Genomic DNA, 20,057 nt, shown 5'->3' on the forward strand with positions numbered 1-20,057 from the left:
CTAGTTAAAATGCTAGAAATTCAAAATGGTTTCAACCCTACTGAGAAGCTGGATTAATGAGTATACTAAGGCCTCATGATGGACTCAATCCCAGCCTTTAGTCCAGTGGGCAGAGGCAGACAGAGCTCTGACTGTGAGACCAACCTGCTCTATAGAGTGAGCTCCAGGACAGCCAGGGCTACGCAGAGGGCTTCTGCCTCGAAATACCCCCGTGCCCCAATAGAGAAGCTGTGTATGGGTTTGTGAAGTGGCTCAGTAAGCTTACCCCCAAGCCTGCTGTCCTGACTTGTATCCCTACAACCCACATGTTCAAAGGAAGGATCTGACTGCTGATTGTCTGTGACCTGCGCACCCATGCTCACGCACACACGTGCGCACACAGAGTAAGAAGTGTAATGGTTTAAAGACTTAGCAGGGCTGGGAAATCAGTTCAGCATCAGAGCACAAGCCCAGCATGCACAAGGCTAAGTTGAACCATTTGGGATTACCCCTAACTGTATCAGCATGCGTCTGCTAGGGAGAGTTTGCAATAGAGGTGTCAGCCCTTTCATTGCCACTGCAGTCCCCAGAGTGGTTCTCAGTTTGCTTTGATTATCCTTGCGTTAGCTTTGGGTTAAATGTTTTTGTCAGGGTTGCTACATAAGTGCAGCTGTGCCCCTGGTGTATAGCACAGCAAGAGGCATGTATGTCACCCATTATAAGCGTTAAGTATTTGGTATATTGGTGATGATCTGTGTTGGCAAGGATGGAGGTGAGAGGAAGCTGCACACACTGTTGGTGGGAATGTAAGGCAGGCAGATATCAGTGAGTATGGGGCTGCCTGGAAACTAGGGTGGATCACACTTGTATCTCAGCCCTTAGAGCAGCGGTTCTCAGCCTTCTGACGCTTCCACCTTTTAACACGGCTAGCTCCTAATGGCGTGGTGACCTCAACCATAAAATTCTTTTCTTGCTACCTCATGGCTGTAATTTAGCTACCATTGAGAGTTGCAATGTAAATATCTAATATGTCACCCCTGTGAAAGGGTCATTTAACTCCCCAAAGGGGTCAGGACCCACAGGTTGAAAACCGCTGAATTACAATATAAAAGACAGGAGTTCAAGGTCATCTTTGGCTACCTATATGATGCCAGCTTGGGCTACATGAGACCTTGTCTCAAAAAAATCAATAAACCAAAAGCAAACAGTAAAACTAAAACTGTTACATGATCCCGTGTACTATTCCCTGGCATGCACTAGAGGGAGTCTGAGTCAAACAGTCTGTGATCCGCATTTCCTCGCTGGGACTGAAAGCCAGACACTCCCTCCCTGTTCCTAGAGGCCACCCACATCTTTCTCATGGGCCATCCATGTTCAGAATAACAATCTCTCTCCTCACACTGAATCTTCTGCTCCTTTTCAGACAAAGGAGACAGCTTTTAAGCTCACTCACCCAGATAATCTCCTTCTTGATTAAACCAGAACTCCAAAATCCATATTTCCATGCAACATGGCAAAACCACAGGTGTACTAGAGACAATGGGACCCAGGAGACTGGATCCTAAAGATGAGGTGGACCAAAGTCTCATGTGATTTCCATCTTTATTCAGAGCATCAGACAGGGTCAAGAGGAATCCTTTAGTCAAGTGAACAATTACAGGACAAGTCACCCATGGCAGAGATCTTTCCACAGGGACAGCTGAATCATAGTGGCAGGTGACAGTGAGTCTCTTAGACAACTCACATCTCTCCATACACCTGGGAGGGCACAGCATGGGCCAGTCCCTAAGAACACTTGTGTGTTTTGAAGAAACTGAGGTCACAAGACTCTTTTGTCTTGTTTTGAAGTTTTCTCTCAAGCACTCAGTCCTCACACGACTCCATTCTTAGACCGTGTTCCAGCAGTGGAGGGATTCGGACAGCAAATGTGGGGAGACTTGAGGCAGGGCTCTCTATTCAGTTCCACTGCAGTTCTTTCCCATGTGATTAGGTAGGGAGCGCATGTGACTGAACACCCGTCATCCCGTCCCCACGTGCCTTTGCTGCAGTGGTTTTAACAATGCATTGACATCCTTGCACCTTGGTTTTTGGGAAGGTGCTTACAAAGACAGCCTGGTCCTGGCCATCCTTGTGTTCCCATTAATTGACATTCTTCTGAACGAGTTATCCTTCATCCCTGCTGACCCACCCATCTGCCATCCTACCACTTTGTCAGGTTGAATCATGGTTGTCTGTTCTGAAGGGAGGGGACTGAGAGGTTTGAGATGCTCTGTAGGGCAGGCCAGCCTTGACCTTGTTATCATCCTTAGCTTTCTGAATGCTGAGATTATAAGCATGATTTATTACACACAGCTGGATTTATGGATTTTATTTTACAGTTTTCTTTTTCAAGACAGGGTTTCTCTGTATACCCTTGGCTATCCTAGAACTTATTTTGTAGGCCAGGCTGGCCTTGAACTCCGAGATCTACCTTCCTCTGCCTCCTGAGTGCTGGGATTAAAGGCATATGCTGCTACCACCTGGCTTATTTTACAGTTTTTTAATTGAATGAAATTTCGTTTGTCAAAACCCACTGCTAACATTATTTTTGTTGTATTGGTAGTCTATAAGCTTGGTCTGGAGGGAAACATTGTTGAAGCTAGTGGGAAAATTTTTCCTGATAGGGTCACTAGTTTGGGCTAGCCTCAACATCCCCATGTAGCCAAGACTAAGCCTGAACTTCTGATCTTCCTACTGCTACCTCTGAGGCAGTGGGATTGCAGGCATGTACACCTGCCATTTTACCCCCTCTGTCAAACCAGCAAAAATATGTTACACTTATCATCTTGACTATTTTTTATTAGTTTTTAAAATTAGTATAGAATGGAGCATGGCATTTTCATAATACTTTGTTCTTATGGGTCCTCCCATTTTCCCACATTGTCACCATTTTAAGTATGAATTCAGTAATATTAAACATATTAATGTTGTTGTACATTACATCCCCATAATGTTTTGTCTAAAACCTGAAACTATATTTTTAAACTGTAATTCCTCTCATCACTCCACCCAGCTATTGGCAACCTTCTTTTTACTTTCCCTTCTATTTAATTTTGACATGCATACCAGAATCATACAGCATTTGAATGAATGGAATCACAACATTTCGTCCTTTTGTAACTGGCTTATTTCACTTGCTTACCAACTTGCTTGAGATTTATTTACATTGTAGCATGTAATGGTTTCTCTTTTTTAAAAAATTTATTTATTTATTACATATAAGCACACTGGAGCTGTCTTCAGACACACCAGAAGAGGGCATCAGATCCCACTACAGACGATTGTGAGCCACCATGTGGTTGCTGGAATTTGAACTCAGGACCTCTGGAAGGTCTTAACCACTAAGCCATTTCTCCAGCCCATGGTTTCTCTTTTTAGTAATACATAATTCTCTCCCTCACCCCCTCTCAGTGAGACATTTTTTAAATGTCTGCTGATGTATTTTTGGATTTCTTTTGTTTAGCAAAAAAAAAAAAAAAAGAAAGAAAGAAAGAGAATGTAAATGAGATTATTGAAATTCTGGCCAGAGAGAATTTGCCTTATAAAATTTTTATCTTGAGAACATAGGGACCAAATCCTGTTTGTCCCTATGATGATTATCTAAATCAGTCTCTTTTGTGCATGCACACACATTTTTTTGTATACATGTGCATTATGTTCATGGGTGTGGAGACTAGAAATCAATGTTGGGTGTCTTCCTTGATCGCTCTCTACCTTTTTGTTTATCTATCTATCTATCTATCTATCTATCTATCTATCTATCTATCTATCTATCTAGTCACACTGGGGTTCAAATTGAGGGCCTTGACCCACAGGAAGGGCTTTACCACTAAGCTGTGTCTTCAGCTCCATCCACTTTACTTTTAAAATGGGATCACTCACTGAAGCTGGAGCTCACTGACTGGCTCAAGATTCCCCTCTCCCCACCTCCCCTGTACAGGAGTAGAGGTACATGCTACCACACCTGACTTCTTACCTGGGTGCTGGGCTTCCAAACCCACGTCTTCTCCCCAAGCCCTAATGAAGTTGTTTTGGCTTTGTTTTTGATGTTTGTTTATTTTATTTTTATATGTATATGAGTACATGCCTACTGCCCTCAGAGGACTAAATAGGTCATTAGGTCCCTTGAAAGCAGTGTAAATCAAACCGGGGTCATCTGCAAGGACAACAAGTACTCCTAACTGCTGCCCCTGTATCAGTCTCTTAGGACATAGCTGGTGACACAGCAGTTGTCAGTTACACCAGACTCTAGAATATGAAGATGCTTCATGACTCTGTCCCTCAGAGCTCTAGTAACTTCCTTCTTCCACCAAAGAATCCCACCACACATCTTCCCCTCCAGGGCTGGTGCTATATGAATGAACTAGTCTTTGCATTTCTCCTCTTTGTTTGTCTGTTTGTCTGTCTGTCTGTCTGTCTCTTTGACTATGATTCTTTGTGAGTTTCACATCATGCATCCCAGTCTCCCTGGTATCCACTCTCTGCCCTCCCTTGCAGCTTTCCCCCCACCCCCAAATAAAAAACACACAAACAAGAGAAGAAACGAAACAAAGCATAGAAAGCACCTGTGGAAGCTGTGGTGTGTCACAGTGTGTCCCACTGTATCCCATAGTGTCCCACAGTGCACCCCTCTGTGCACACACCTTCACTTGCACATGTTCATTGCAATGGTCATTCATTGGCCCTGTTCAAGGTCTCTGAATTCTGTGATATTATCAATATTGGATTCTCACTAGGACTCCCCAGTTATCGCTGTTGCCCTGTGTCATGGAGATCCTGCAGCTTTAGATCAACAGGACTGACCCTTACATGTGCCCTAACAGTTCACAGATGATACAGAATTTAGGATAGCCAACTCTAAAGTCCTAGATCTGGGCCAGGGTGGTAGCTGACCTGGTCAGCCCGTTGGCTCTCCCTTATCTTCACCACCAGGTCAGGCTCTCCAACACCGCTTCAGCTAGTCACCCAATGCCACCATTCGTAGAAAGCCTGGTCAGCTCTCCCACTCTTATGACCTCTGGGCCAGCTCTCCCAACTATCACAGGTGGTGAAGGGCAAGGGCTAGGGGGGCAGATGAGTGGCAAGGGCAGCTCTCTTACGCTCACACCCACCTGCTCCCCCTCCATCAGGGCTGGCTCTACTGTGCTGCCCAGGTGAGGTGTAGGACCTGCTCTCCTGAGTGCTACAGCCAGCAAGGGGCAGGGGCAGCTCACCAGCTCTCGTGGCCTAGGTGCCAAAGGGCAAGGGGGCTGTTGGTTTATTTCTTATTAATGATTTAAACAAACAAACACGCAAACCATTTCTAGATCTATTGCTGTTTTATGCCAGTCAAAGAAACTACAATGATTGTTTTTCTTTGTTGTATAACCCTGGAAAAATATTACCTTGGTATTTTTTTCTGTATCTGACAGTGCACAAGCAGCTCTGTGGTAGGTGAGCAGGCACTCACTCCTGTGTGGAGCAGGCTAATGACTTTCTCCTTGAACTTTGTGTTTCCCCTCAGCACGCCGATGGGGAGCTTGCTGATGGCCCTCGAGAAGCACTGTGGTGAGACAGTTCAAGAGAGGAGACAGAAGGACAGGGAGGCACAGCAGGAGCAGAGGCTGGAAGAGTGGTAAGGAGTCCGAAGGCCATGGTCTGACTTCCTAGCACAGTCCAGATAATGGACAGAGTTCTGTGAAGCACTCTTCAGGTCCCTACAGTCTGCTTCTCCTGAGTCTGTCAGGTCTCCTAGTCTGTATTGTCTAAGACCGTTTCATTAGGGAAGAGGAAAATGAAAGGCACTGATTTTATGTTTTAATCTGACCAGGCTGTTTCTTTAGGTCAGCCTGTCTGTCCTTTTTTTCTTTCCTTCCTCTCCTCTCCTCTCCTCTCCTCTCCTCTCCTCTCCTCTCCTCTCCTCTCCTCTCCTCTCCTCCCCTCCCCTCCCCTCCCCTCCCCTTCCCTCCCTTCCCCTCCCCTTCCCTTTCTTTTCCTTTCCTTTCCTTTCCCTACCCTCCCCCTCCCTCCCTCCCTTCCTTCCTTCCTTCCTTCCTTCCTTCCTTCCTTCCTTCCTTCCTTCCTAGCCCCTCTGTGTATCAGTAGGTTTACCTAGACACTACATGCACATTGGTAAATGGTTGTTTACAAGAGCATAAGCAACTTAGAAGAGGCTGTTCTTGCCTCTTCTGCTTCCTCAGTGATCATACAGACTATAAATGAATTCTTAGGATCAGGCAGGGCCTCCTGAACCTCTCTCTGATCCATGAAGGAGTTGTGACTGGCCCAACCTTATGAAGTCTTGTGCAGGTGTTCACAGCTGCTCTGTGGGCACAAGGCTGCAGCCATCTGTGCTGGGAAGACAGTGTTCACAGCCTAGTTTCTCAGCTCCTAAAGCCCTTCTGTCCTCCCTCCCTCTATAATATTCCCCTGAGTCTTGGGGGGCGGTGATGTAGATGGGTGCTTCTATTTTTAAGATATCTGGGTGCCGAGACAAGGTGATCTCCATGAGTTCTAGGTTTTTATATATATATGAGACTTGGTCTCATGGGGGGGGGGAGTAAAAATGTTACTTGCTGTGTCCACATTTGAAAGTTTACTTACTGATGTAGTCAAAAAGCTGAAGTAGATGGATTGCTGCTGCAAAGCCTGAAAGCCTGAAAGCCTTTGTGCTTCTGTCTGGTGGTTTCATGTGCTACAGTGTGGCTTTTGTTTTTCAGTGCTGGAGATTTACTAGGATCTTCGCAATGCTAGACAAGCACTCTATGGATGAACTGCATCTCCAGGCACCCTTTAATTTTTGTTTTGAGACAGTATCTCACCAGGTTGCCCAGACTGGCCTTTGCACTCAAAATACTCTTTGGTCAGCCTCCTAGTAACTGGGATTACAGGTCTGTGCCAACAGGCCTGACCTAATACTCTCCATTTCTAGGGTAGGATGGTAAGACTGATGACTGACTGTCCACGCCCAGCCGCTGTCATCTGCACGCTTGCGTGCTCGTGTCCATCACGGGTAACTCCTGGGCGTCTGAGATGACATCTGCTGGCCTTGCTGCTGCTTTCCTAATTGGTCAGATAAGCAGTTTTTTTCAGGAATTTTATTTGAAATTTTTTTTTTTGTTTTACACACATACATACACACATTTGTAATTACAGATACACAGTTGTAATTGCACTAAGTAGGTCTCTTCTCAAGGACTTAAATGCAACAGGAGAAAAAGCATTAATTTGGAGCCAATAATACCTTGAAAACGGCTTACATTTCAGCTTGACTGTAAATTAGGTTTCATAGTTTATTTTGAGAGTCTCAATATTTTGCTCAACCCAGCCTCAGATTCTCAATAGTCCTCTTGACTATTGGGAATATAGATATGTGCTGCCCTGAGGGATGATTTAGCTGTGACAATGGGTACTTTCCTTAACTTTAAGTCCTTTGTTTGTCCGGTTGCTTTAGGGACAGAATTTACTCTAATTCTCAACATTGTTTTTGCTCTTCCTCTGTGTGGTAAGAGGGCATGTGGAGCATGTAGTTGTCTAGGTTCTAGGATGAAGCATTTAAACTCTAAGTGGCAACATAAAATCTAATACTGTGAATTATTAAAACCTTGGGAACATTACTTTTTTGTAGTGTCCCAAATGTCATAGAAACCTTCCTTTTTTAAAAACAACGGATTAAGAAAATGATTAGAAAGGAAAGAATATTACCTATTTGGTTATGATACAGAATGCTAAGAAAGAATTAACATTTGGGGAAATATGAACAAATAATGATTATATTCCAATTATAAAAAGGGAAAAAACAAGAGTTTATCAGTGACAGCGATAACATGAAATATAGAAAGTAGGGAATTCTTCAGCTAAGAAGAACAATGTTAATGTAGAAGCTAGAGAGATGTCCCTGACTGCTCTTCCAGAGGACCTAGATTTGGTTCACAGAGCTCACGTGGTAGCTATAACTGTCTGTAGTTGGGGGAATCTGATATCCTCTTCTGGCCTCTGGAGGCATCAGGCATACATGTGTTACATAGACGTACATGCATCAAAATACCCATACATGTAAAATAAGAATAAAAAATTTTAATGTGTAGCTTACATGGGTCATGAAAATGTATATAGTATTTCTAAGAAGAGTCAGTTCCAATGGTTATGTGATTTTTTTATATCTGTGCCTTTGTGCTTGAAAAGAATATAGAGAAATGGTTTTTAAAATTGTCCTAGCAAAAAATAGAGAAGATTAAACATGGTAGGGTAGAAGAATGGTCAAATTGGATTGGGTGGAGACTGAAGTTGTAGACTGCCTTGATAATCAAAGGAAGATACTAAGATTCTATTTAGGAAAAGAACTGATCTGTTAGAAATTTGACTCTACTTCTCATAAATGTGTATCTGATTGTAAGTATCTATAGAGTTTTCCTATATGACTTCACCTAGATTATTATTGCATATCCTCATGAGCCACAGGTCTGGTGGGAGCGTTTACATCGTGGCAGAGGCCCCCAGTCCCTTAGGTCTGAAGGGTAGGAGAGCAGCCCAGCTTTGAGATGTAAGCCTTAGCACGGGTTCATTACTCCTGGAAGAGCTGCAGGACAGTGTCCCAGAATATGGTAGTCGTCTAGTGGCCATGTTGGTACTGGACTGGAAATCATGGTTACACTGAAAGTGGAGTCTCATAGGAGAGAGAAGCAAGTCTGTATTGTGAATGCAAGGGCCAATATTTGCTCCTAAGTTTCGTAGTTTCCCCTTTGTTGGCAGTCTCTGTAAACACAGGTGCTAAAGCAGTACTTGATGGGTCTGTCTTTTTATTGTAGGAGACGCAATCTGCAGGTCACTGAGCTTCTCCCTATGGAAATTGAAAGTGGCTTAGAGAAGATTCAGCCTGAGAAAGATGCTCAGAGAATTGAGGAGCTGCTACGCCTGCCTAGGAACCCTGCATCACCAGATAAACAAAGCGAGGACTGAGGACCAGGGTCTGTGTCTGGGAAGGCCAGTGCAGGCTGCTCCTTGCCAGCCTGCTGACTGACGTGAGTGCTGGCAGCTGCGGTCGCAGTGGCTTGTCTTTGGTATTTTTTAATATCAAGAATTAGGCACTCTGCTCTGGGCAAGGTGTCACTGACCAGTAATTCCGGCTGCTTGGGAAGGAGGCTGAGAAAGGAAGTCAGTGTGAGGCCAGCTAGAGCTGCCTGGTGAGAACCTGGTTCAACATGTGCACCCACAGAAACCAAGAGCAGAACCAACCGACAGCCCAAGTGTTCTTCTTTATTCTGATCATTGATCCGTCTAAACACCTAACATTTCTCTATCTTGCTAGATGTTATACCAGTAAAATTCTTCCCAAAAGATTCAAATTGTGTTGTTGGGATTGCCTATTCATGCCTCAGTCTCTTAAGAATGTTCTTTTGGAGTAACTGAAAGGAGAAGGACCTAGATAGAGAACGGTCAGTGAGATCTCTTCTTTTGGCCCTCTAATAGTGTGGGCCTCTGTATATTTAGTTGTTTGGATTTTCTTTTAACAAGAGTAAAAGGTGATTCCTGCGCCATTTGAATGTGATTTAACAAACTGGAAGCAGTGAGTATTTTTTTTTTTTTTGGAGCTGAGGACCGAACCCAGAGCCTTGCGCCTCTACCACTGAGCTAAATCCCCAACCCCCAGCAGTGAGTATTATTAAAGATGCACTCCAGCTTTGTTCCCTCTCCCACGACACCAGCAAAGCAGCACACAGGAGATGCTTAGAGGTAACTTGCCATCCCTACAGTAAGGAGCCAGCCGCCTGACAGAAGCCATCTTATAGATCAGCTACGGACAAACGGCAGGAAGTGCAAGACCAAGTCACGTGGACAGCACTTTTCTGGTCTTTGAGGGTTTTTTGTTTTGTTTTGTTTTTGTTTTTTCAGTTTTAGTTATGTGCAGTTAGTGGTCTGAAACCAGGCAGTATGCTTCCCTGCATCCTGTGATTTGCTCATCAAACAAATTCGTTACACTAGGCGTTGCTTGAACTCAGTTTGTAACTACTTGGTCAGTTATGGGACCGAGCTTACCCTGGGGGAGATGATGGAGTAGAACTAGTGGAACTATGTGTCCACTCAGAAGTAACTGCTTCCTGGCTGGCTGGAGGAAGTTCCCACAGTTTGGGTGGCCACAAAAGTCTTTTGGTAAATGTGGTAAGGGAGAAGAGGGTGTGTGTGTGTGTGTGTGTGTGTGTGTGTGTGTGTGCGACTTTTTTTTCCAACCAAAATTTTAACACAGTGCCTATGTCATAATAAATTTAGCTATAAGGAAGGCCTCTGCACTGGTATATTCACATAGTGAATTATGTGTTAGAGCATACTCATAAATTATGTCATTCATAATTACCCCACTTATAAATTGACAAATTAGCAACTAGGCATTCTGTTCATTGTTTTATTGATAATAACATGGGCAAAAATCTTTAAAAATTATAAAACTAAAGAGTTGCTTTTTAAAAATAATTTTATTTTACCATAAAAAAACACCTAAGTAATAAAACCAAAGTATAATTCTAAAAAACTAACATTTATCAAATGTAGTTATCAATAATTTAACATAACTTACTTCCCTAAGATTCCCCAGAGAGTGATCGTTTCTTGTCACTGATTTGTTTTGAGGTCTGTTGGTCAGCCTAATCATCAAGTCTGAGTAAACGCAGTAACTGTCCTCTCCCTCTTGCTTTTCTTCTGTGTGGCTTTCAGTGTCTTGTGACCTTTTGTCAGTCCACTGCCTTGTTTCTTTAGTTGCTTTGTTTCTTCTTTGTTTCTGAGAGCACCCACATAAAAATGGACCTGGCTCTTGGACAGTACAACAGACTCTGGCCCCATTGAGGAATTTGGCTGCCTCTTGATGTCCAAGGCCAAATTTTTAGACAAGAATATCTGATAGTCTTGACTTAAGTCCACTGCTGACCTAGTAGGTTGTGGATTACAATTTCAGAGAAAAGAGGACGTTCAGTATAGAAGCAGCAGTTGGCTATTTCTTGTTCTCCCTTTCTTTGGAGGACAAGGAGAGAGGCAAGTAGGTTTCAGACAGGGTCTTACTATGCAGCCCAGGCTACCTGGAATTCAATCCTGCCTCAGCATTCTGAGGGCTGGAACTACAGGTGTGCACTACTGTGTCTAACATACATTTTGTTTTTTCAGTTCCATTGCAGCAGATCTTATACCAAAGAGCAAAAGCCACTTCTAGGAATCTGAGGAAGTTCTGTGTAAGGCCAGTATCACTTAGGCCATTTATATGAGGACAGATTATTACTTAGTAAATAATCTCATTTTAAATGAGAACTATATCAAGTACTGTGTAAAAGGGCAAAGTTGCCTAGAGACATTGCAAGTCCAATATGAACTAGTAGGTAATGAACTGTGCCTCCAACTTGACTTTTGGTTTGAAGTATGAAAGGCATACATTCATCTTAGATGTCAAAAGCAATTAATTTTGGTTTATTCTGTTTAGTCTTGAAATGAGAGGATAAAAAAGAAAATACATGAAAAAATTCTGGCTGAAAATTACCAATGTTTTTATTACCCTCAAATGGGTATACATACTAACATGTTTCCTACAAATTGTACCAGGGCCAGTAGGCCTTAAAAGACCTACTGACATATTTATACTGATATATTTGATGTTAGTCAAATACTGCTGGTAAGCAATATTCTGAGCCCCACACTAACTAAGCCTTTGCTCATTAAGAACATTTTAAATTAACTGGTCTATGAGCTCAGAGCTTGGGGTCTAACTGATAAAGGTTAAGCATGGTAAAGCCAGGAAATCTGGGTTCTGACTCACCTTCATAATTCTGGTTCTCTTCTGGAACCTCAGTGTCTTCATCAATATAGCTAGTGTTCTGCTAAGTGCAGTAGCTCACACCTGTAACTCTGGCACTCAGGAAACTGGTGCAGGAGGATTGGCCCACGTTTGAAGCCTGCCTCTGCCATAAAGTGACTTCTAGGTTACTTCGAGCAACAGGGTAAGACCCTATCTTAAAACACACAGAGTGTGTGTGAGGGGGAGGAGGAGGAGGAGGAGGAAGAAGAAGAGGAAGAGTGGGGGAGAGGAGCAAGAGGAGGGGACGGTGGGGGGGGAGGAGGAAGAGGAGTGGAGGGAGTGCTCAGAATCAGCAGAACTACTGTAGTAGTCATTACATTCCTCTCAAAACCACCAGAGAGGCTTCACCTAGAGAACTAAAGACGTTTACAGAAGAGGTCAGTTGCAAATGTAGGTGATACCTGAGGAAACAAAAGAAAGAAATGAATGTTTCAACTCTAATTTTTGCAAGAGAGAAAAATACTATGCTTTAAAATCGAGGCCAACTATATATATATAACTTGAGGTAACATACTAATCTTGATAACTGAAGAATATTAAAATAGCCTAATTTGTATTATATGAAATGCAGTAAAGATTCACCAAGCAAATGTTTATTAAGTACCAGGTACACCAACCAACCACATATTTTTGCAGATGTGTCTGTGGTAAAGACCTCAGTCCCCTGGAAGAGAGCAGTAGTCGTCATCTAATTGGATGATTGATGCGTTTTTTGCCTGTATGATGATATAGTCTAGATGTAACGTTCTCTGGAGGCTCTGAGGTTAAAGGCTTGGTTTCCAGGCTTGTGAGAAGCCACAGGACTCTGAGGAGTTTGTCACAGTCCTACTGTGACAGCATTGCTGGAGGTGGTGAAAAGCAGGGAATGGGGCCAAATCGGACCGAGCAGATTCCTGGGGACCATGGCCTAGAAAGATGGTTCCTGCCACACCTTCCTGCTTCCAACTGCAGTGAGGACTGCTGCTCGGTCTCACTGCACCCACCATGACATCCTGCCTCTCCACAGACCCACAGCCGCGGAAACAAAGAACTAACGCAAAGAGCTCAGTCACACCACTCGACCTCTGAGAGCCTCAGGCTCATCTTCCATAAAAGGAGACAGAAAGAGCTTACACACAAATTTTTTTTATATAATATAAAATAGTGATCCTGCAAAAATAGTACATTATCATTTTCTGTAATTTTTGTTTTGTTTTCAACACAAGGTCTCAGTCTCACATTATAACCCTGCCTGTCCTGGAATTTACTATGTAGACCAGGCTAGCCTTGAACTTACAGAGATCCTCCTGCCTCTGCCTCCTGAATGCTGACATCACAGGTTTTAGGCTGTGTACCACCATATTCAGCTGAACCTCAGATTTCAAAGTTCCATAGATGCCTTTCATAAAAGACCATGGAGTTTTAGGGAATACTAAGTTGATGCATATTAACTGTAATTTTCACAGAGGTTAATGCTGCATTCACTCCATAGGACTTCAGTAGTAACCGACCTACTCTATGTGTAGTCATAGGACTAAATCCAAATCTTGATTTTTTTTTTTTTTTACACTCTCTAGCATCTAGTAATTTCCTAAGAAGTGACTGGAGACCATGTCATGAAGAACGACGAGGAGAGATATGGACATTTTAACTATAGCGAGTGAAAAGCTTTGAAATTTCTCCTGCAGGCCCTGGGTTCTCTTCTGAGTTTTTGGATGGGAAAAGGACATGACAGAATAATTTTAAATGAAATTTGTCCCAGTGATTTATCAGGAGCATGAGCTATAAAGAAAGAGAGAACTCAAAAGGTAATGTTTGTACAAGTTGTATTCATCAGTAGTGAGAGATGTCTATTCAGAATCAAAGTTGGCCAAATGTCAGTCACTTCATGAACTCAGACGAGTGCTTTATAGCAGAAGATACTGAACTAGCAGACAAGGGGGGTGTCTTAGTTTTGGGTTTTGTTGCTGTGAAGAGACACCATAAATCAAAGCAGCTTTTTAAAAACTTTTTATTGATCCTTTGTGAATTTCACATCATACACCCCAATCCCACTCATCTCCGCATCCCTTTGTATCTGCCGTCTGCCCTTGCAACCTCGCCCTCAGAATAATAAACACACACAAAGGTGTAAAAGCATAGAAAACATCTTGTCATGGAAGCTGCAGTGTGTTGGTTGCAGCGTGTCTCACAGCACACTCTCAGCCCATACTTCTTCATTTGCCAATGATCATTGCAAGGATGGTCTGGTTCAAGGTCTCTGACTCCTGTGACACCGTCAATATTGGATTCTCAACTAGAACTCCTCCCAGTTATCATGTTGTTGCCCCGTGTCATGGAGATCCTGCAGCTTTGGATCTGCAGGACTGCCCTTTCCACATGCCCCTACAGTTCACAGATGATGTAGATTTCAGGGTGTGCCAACTCAAGCCCTGGGTCTAGGCCAGGGTGGTAGCTGACTGGGTTAGCCCATTGGCTGTCACTTATCTGCACCACCAGCTGCAGCAAATCCACCCAGTGCTGCCATTGGCAGGAGACAGGGTCAGGCCTCCCACTCTCATGCTCACCTGCACCCACACCTTCAGAGCCAGCTCTACTGTGCTGCCCAGTCAAGGTGCAGGGCCCACTCTCCCAAGTGCTGCAGCTGGTGAGAGGGCTGAACTCACCTCTCCCACACTCAGGGCTGGCTCACCTGTGCCTTTATCGTCAGGGCCAGCTTCACTGTTGCCCAGGTAAAGTTTAGGGCCTCTTCTCCCCAGTGCCATGGCCAGTTAGCTAGCTTTCCTTCTCTCATGCCCTTGGGGCCAGCTCTTTCAACTACTGAAGGTGGGGAGGGGGAACGGGGCAGAGGGAATCACCCCTGTGCCCAGGCTACCTCATAGCAGGCAGACAGATCATAAAGCCAGCTCTCTGGAGCTCACACCCTCAGGGCTGGCTCAATTGTGTTCCCATCACCAGGTGAGAGGACTAACTCCATGACAGGCTTCAAACTGGCAGTCCAGGAGACTAGACCTAGATCTGTTTCCCAGAACTGTGCAAATCCAGGCAAATCAGTTATGGGAAAACCCCCAGGCTCCGGGCAGCCAATCAGAAACTGCCCCTCTATTAGAAGCTGTCCCCCAACCTGGCCTGAAGCAAGGACAATGAGTCAACAACAGTTTCCAAGCCTTTCAACCCCCAGCACTGGTTCTGGAATGTCCCCAGAGCCCTAGCCAATCCCCAAGACCCCCATACCCTTAGAGACCAAGCCAACCAATTAAAATAAAGGTCACCTATCTTTCCCTGGAATTCCCCTGATGCACTTTAAATTGGGCCTCTGAGCTCAGCTGAGCATCTCCATCTTGACAAATGGTGGACCTCCACATGGTGAACTTCTGCAGAATAAAACACTCTTTACTTTTGCATACTATTCGAGTCTGGGGTATCATTCTTCGGTGAATCATGGACCCTTACATTTGGGGTCCCATCCAGGATTTGCTGGAGATCCCCAACCCAAAGAGTAGAGTGTCTTTCCAGTCCGTAAATCTGGGAACCCCTCGGCTTTCGTCTTGTCCATCTCTGTGTTTCTGTTTCTGGTCTAATCTGGAGGCCGAGAGGGACAAAACATTTTGTCACCTGGCCAGGGCCAATGGAGGATGCTCCTCGCCCCCTACCAGAAGCAGAACTTGCTAGTTCTTATCTGAGTTCTGAACCGGATGTGGGTCTATGGGCCTCCCATGAGCAGGGAGGAAGACTGTCTGAGACAGTCTTTTCGTTTTGCTTTTGTTTTCCCAGGAACATCCTTCTGTGTCTGTGTGTGTTCTGTTTGTGCTTTTGTCCTCTTGTACAATTTTTTCTTTGATTCCTAAGATGGGACAGCACAGAGCTCCCACTGAGCTTGGTCCTGAACCATTTTAAGGACTTTGGCCAAGTCACAGAAGACTCGGGTTGTTTGTCCCTGCACACTAACTCTTTTGCAGGAAGGAATGGCCTGAGGAGGGGACTTTCCATCTCCCCACCATTTACAGGGTGTAGGCTGTAGTTTATGAAGCCAGGGGCCACCCAAACCAAGGGCCATATATAGCCATGTGGCAATACCTGGTCAAGAAGCCCCGTTTGGATGAAACCTCTTTTTGTCACCAGCCTCTGCTCTTCTTCCTCTAAAGGAGGGTTAGCCTTGTCCCGCTGCCTTGCTCCTGAGGTGGATATCTGTCCCCCTCATGTTCCTGCTCCTGCTGCTGCAGCCAGAGGGAGGAGCAGCCCCTGACTCTTCTGACTCCATTCAGATGCAGTTCACCTCATATGGGCCTGGACTGCCCAGAGGGTCAACTCTACTACGGTCTTACCCCTCCAGGTTATGGGATTCCCAGATGCTCAGGGGAGGCCGTTCATGACGAATGTGCCATTTACCAGTAACAATCTTTACAGTTGGAAATTATAGACATCCTCCATTTTCAGAAAGACTATCAGCTCTCACAGGTCTTCTAGATTCAGTCATGCTGACGCACCTGCCCACCTAGGATGTCTGTCAGCAACTGTTCCAGGTTCTCTTCATGACAGAGGAGAGAGAAGATGGTGGGAGCCACCAGGAAATTGGTTCTAAAGGCAAATAGGCTGCCCACCCTCGTCCAGGCTGATATTAATGCAACTTTCCTTTAATTTGACCTGATTGGAATTTTAACACTACTGGAGGTAGGGAGAGGCTTTAGGTCACTGCCAGATTCTGATGGGTGAGCCTCTGAGAGGCTGCCAGGCAGCCCACAAATTTATCTAAGGTAATCAAGAGAGTGCAGGGAAAGAATGAGAGCCCCAAGAAATATCTAGAAAGACATTTTGAAGCCTATAGAACCTACACACCTTTTGACCCAGAAGCCAGAGAGCACCAGTCAGCTGTAAATATGACTTTTGTTAGCCCTGACATTCTTCAGAAGCTTCAGTGCCTGGTAACTTTGCAGGTAAGCAACTGACTGTTGGTAGCCACAGCTGAGAAGGTTTTCAACAACCAGGAGACTCCTGAGGATTGGCAGACCAGAGGGCTTGTAAAAGTGCTGCAAGCCACAGCTGTCCTAAAAAGAGAGAGCTGGACAATCCAGCTCACAAAAGGGGCAAAGGTAAGGCAGGCCCTATTGAAGAACAAACCTCATCCCCCAGTAGAGAGGGACCAATGTGCCTATTTCAAGGAAAAAGTTCATTGGAAGAATGAGTGTCCAAGAAAGAGAGGGCCCAAAGGAGTTAAAAGAGCTAGATGGCTGAGGATGTCCAGGTTCAACCCCTTCTGTGAGGGGTAACCCTGGTAACCCTAAAGGTGGAGGGAAAACCCATAGACTTTCTGGTGGGCACAGGGGCCCAACATTCTGTTTTGAAACAATGCTAGGGCCATTGTCAAATCGAAAAAGCTGGATATAAGGGACAGCCGGCACCAAGCTCTATCCATGGACTACCGGAAGAAAGGTAGACATGGGACTGGGGTGGGTAATTCACTCACTTATGCTCATCGCTGGATGCCCATACCCCCTGCTGGGAAGAGAGTAGGCCCAGAGGGAGTAAAGTGCTGGATGAGAACGGCCCCATCCGTGTTCTGACCTTGGCCTAGAAGAGGAATACAAACTGTTCTCTCAACCAGCCCCATCTCCAAGCCTGTTACTCCAGAGGTTTCTGGTAGAAGTCTCCAATGGGCAGAAAAGAGTCCAGTGGGATTCACCCATCATCGGGCCCCAGTTCTATTCCAATTAAAGGCTGGGCTTGCCCCAGCCTGAATCAGACAATACCCAATGCCTGGAAGTCAGAACAGGACCACCCTTACATTAGTTGGCTCTGGGAGGCAGGGATTTGGATTCCTTGCCAATCAGCATGGAGTACTCCCCTCCTTCTGCTCAAGAAGCCCCATTCCAATGACTATTGACCCACGCAGGGTTTAAGGGGGTAAATCAGAGGGTGGAAGACATCCATCCCACAATTCAAACCTGGACACTCTGCTGAGCAGCCTCCCTCCCAAGCACACAACATACACTGTGCTTGTCCTGAGGATGCCTTCTTCAGCCTGCCTCTGGCACCCAAAAGCCTTTGAATGGCAAGACTTGGAGAGAGGCTTCAACTGACAACTGACTTGGGCGCATCCGCCTCAAGGATTCAAGAACTCACCCACCATCTTTGATGAGACATTGCTTAAGGACTTGGGTGAATACCAGTGGGCCCACCCCCAAATAACTGTGCTCCAGTATGTAGATGACATCCTGTTTCAGCCCCTGACTTGGAGACGTGCCAGGAGGCCACATGAGACCTGCTATAGGAGCTGAGTCCACTTAGCTACCGAGTGCCTGCTAAGAAGGCCCAGCTTTGTCAACTTGAGGTCACCTATCTGGGGTACTTAATCAAGGAGGGGTGATGGGCAACACATGCTGTCGGATGCCCAAAAGCAAACCATCCTTAGCATCCTGTTCCATCAACCTGAAGGCAAGTATGGGAATTTCTGAGACCTGCCAGGTTTTGTAGACTCTGGGTGCCAGGATTCACTGAGATAGCCAAACCATTATATGAGGCCACCAGGGACCAAGAAGATAAAATAAAACAGACCTCTGAGATAGATGCGACTTTTAAGACTTTAAGAAAAGCCTTATGGGAGGCACCAGCCTTGGCTGTCCCGAACATTCACAAACCTTCACACCTGTATGTGGATAAGAAAGAGGAGAAAACAAAGGGAATATTCGCCCAAACTTTTGAGATAATGAAAAAGACTTATGGCTTATTTATCTAAGAAGCTGGACCCCGTGGCCCAAGGATGTCCAGTTTGCCTCTGTATCATAGCTGCCACTGCCCTGCTAGTCAAGGATACTGACAAAATAACCACGGGGCAGTAACTTGCTATTGCCACCCCCATGCTATTGGGGGAATCCTCAAGAATCCACCTGGCCAGTGGCTGTCAAATTCTACGTTTGAATCTCCCTTGCATAAGATATTACCCATCATCTGCCCTAAGCTCAGCCACTCTGCTGCCTGACCCATCCTCAGATGAGCAGCATGATTGCTCTATAGTTCTGGGGCACGTCCAGAGTGTCAGGCTGGACTTGACTGACATACCCTGGCCAGACATGGAATATATCTATTTCATCCAGAATGGAATCAGGTGTACAGGGGTGGCAGTAGTGGACTTAGACTCTGATATCCGGGCAACTGCTTTGCCACCAGGAACTTTGGCCCAGAAAGCTGAACTAAAGGCTCTAACCCAGGCTTTAGTTAAGCAAAGAGAGTCATAGCTACCATCCACACTGACTGCAGGTATGCCTTTGTTATGGCTCATGTACATGGGTCCATGTACCAACAGAGGGGGTTATTGAATGCTGAAGGGAAACTATCAAACAAAACTTACTTTATTAGAGGCATTATGGCTTCCTCTCGAAGTGGACATAATTCATTGCCCCAGGCAACACAAAAAGGGACATCATAAATAATAGCCAAGGAAACAGGCTAGCTGATAAAGCCATAAGGGAGGTTGCCCAAGCTTCCTGCTGCCAACATCTTGATATCTCGGTTGCCCACTGCACTCCCAGCCACCCCTGAATACACTGCTGAAGACAAACAGGATCCGGTGAATGGCAAAGAGTTTACAGAAGAGCTGCGACAACCTAGCCATCAAATTCATGGCAGCTGAGAAGAAGGCAGATTAGACTGCCAGGAAGACATGGGACAAAGACTTTACATCTCTGGCTATGATCCAGGACTCCTATCTACTGCCCAAGTGCTCCAACGTTGCCTTATGAGACCCATGGTCCCCTTACGCCCCAACAAGGTATTAGTGAGGCTGAACCAGCCACCCCCCACAACCTCTGCCTCTGCTCACCATCACTCCCTCATCAGGACCCACCACCCTTTCACCCCAGCGAGGTCTCACTTCTTCTAACCAACCACTTCCTAAAACTGTCCCCCCTCCTACACGTGTCAGGACCCCTGCAATTATTAGAAGCTACTTTCTGTACTTTCTTAACTCCTCCTGCCCGGTCTTAACACAGGACTGTTGGTTATGCTTAAATGCTCAGCCCCGCCCCCCAACTATGAAGAAATATCTATCCCTGGGGACTATTCACACATTACAGATGGTACGTAATATGGATGATAACAACCAGACAGAGATACGCTGACCCTATAATCCATAGTAGGACAGGGGCTCTATGTCCCCATGTTCTCTAGTGGTAATATGAACCATGGACATCAACAACGACCTCTGCCGCTGCATAGCCCTGGAGCCAGACACGGCCCTTACTGGCAGCATAGG

The 20,057-nt window shown here is 45.2% G+C and overlaps 2 protein-coding genes across 17 annotated transcripts in view; one reads left to right on the forward strand and one right to left on the reverse strand.

Moving 5' to 3' along the window:
• Timmdc1 (translocase of inner mitochondrial membrane domain containing 1) overlaps positions 1-13,955 on the forward strand; it is a 29,130-nt gene extending 15,175 nt beyond the window's left edge. For 3 of the 6 annotated variants that reach the window (XR_015632764.1, XR_015632763.1, XR_015632762.1), the window contains exons 6-8: positions 5,522-5,632; positions 8,805-9,017; positions 13,387-13,955. Coding sequence is in view for 3 of the 6 variants with exons in the window: in XM_087576233.1 (XP_087432359.1) it covers positions 5,522-5,632; positions 8,805-8,955 (262 nt within the window). In the remaining 3 variants the exon portion in view is untranslated. Of the gene's footprint in view, positions 1-5,521; positions 5,633-8,804; positions 9,342-13,386 lie in introns of those variants that run through there. The other 3 variants (XM_087576233.1, XM_087576232.1, NM_001007676.1) reach the window with 2 other exon arrangements.
• The window catches only part of Cd80 (Cd80 molecule), a 39,348-nt gene continuing 29,183 nt past the window's right edge, over positions 9,893-20,057 (reverse strand). For 7 of the 11 annotated variants that reach the window (XR_015632608.1, XR_015632609.1, XR_015632607.1 and 4 more), the window contains one exon: positions 10,385-12,231. The gene's annotated coding sequence lies outside the window, so the exon portion shown is untranslated. Of the gene's footprint in view, positions 12,232-20,057 lie in introns of all 11 variants that reach the window. The other 4 variants (XM_087575562.1, XM_087575561.1, XM_087575560.1 and 1 more) reach the window with 3 other exon arrangements.

This window comes from Rattus norvegicus, chromosome 11 (assembly GCF_021556685.1).
Source record: "Rattus norvegicus strain SHRSP/BbbUtx chromosome 11, alternate assembly SHRSP_T2T, whole genome shotgun sequence".
NCBI lineage: Eukaryota > Metazoa > Chordata > Mammalia > Rodentia > Muridae > Rattus > Rattus norvegicus.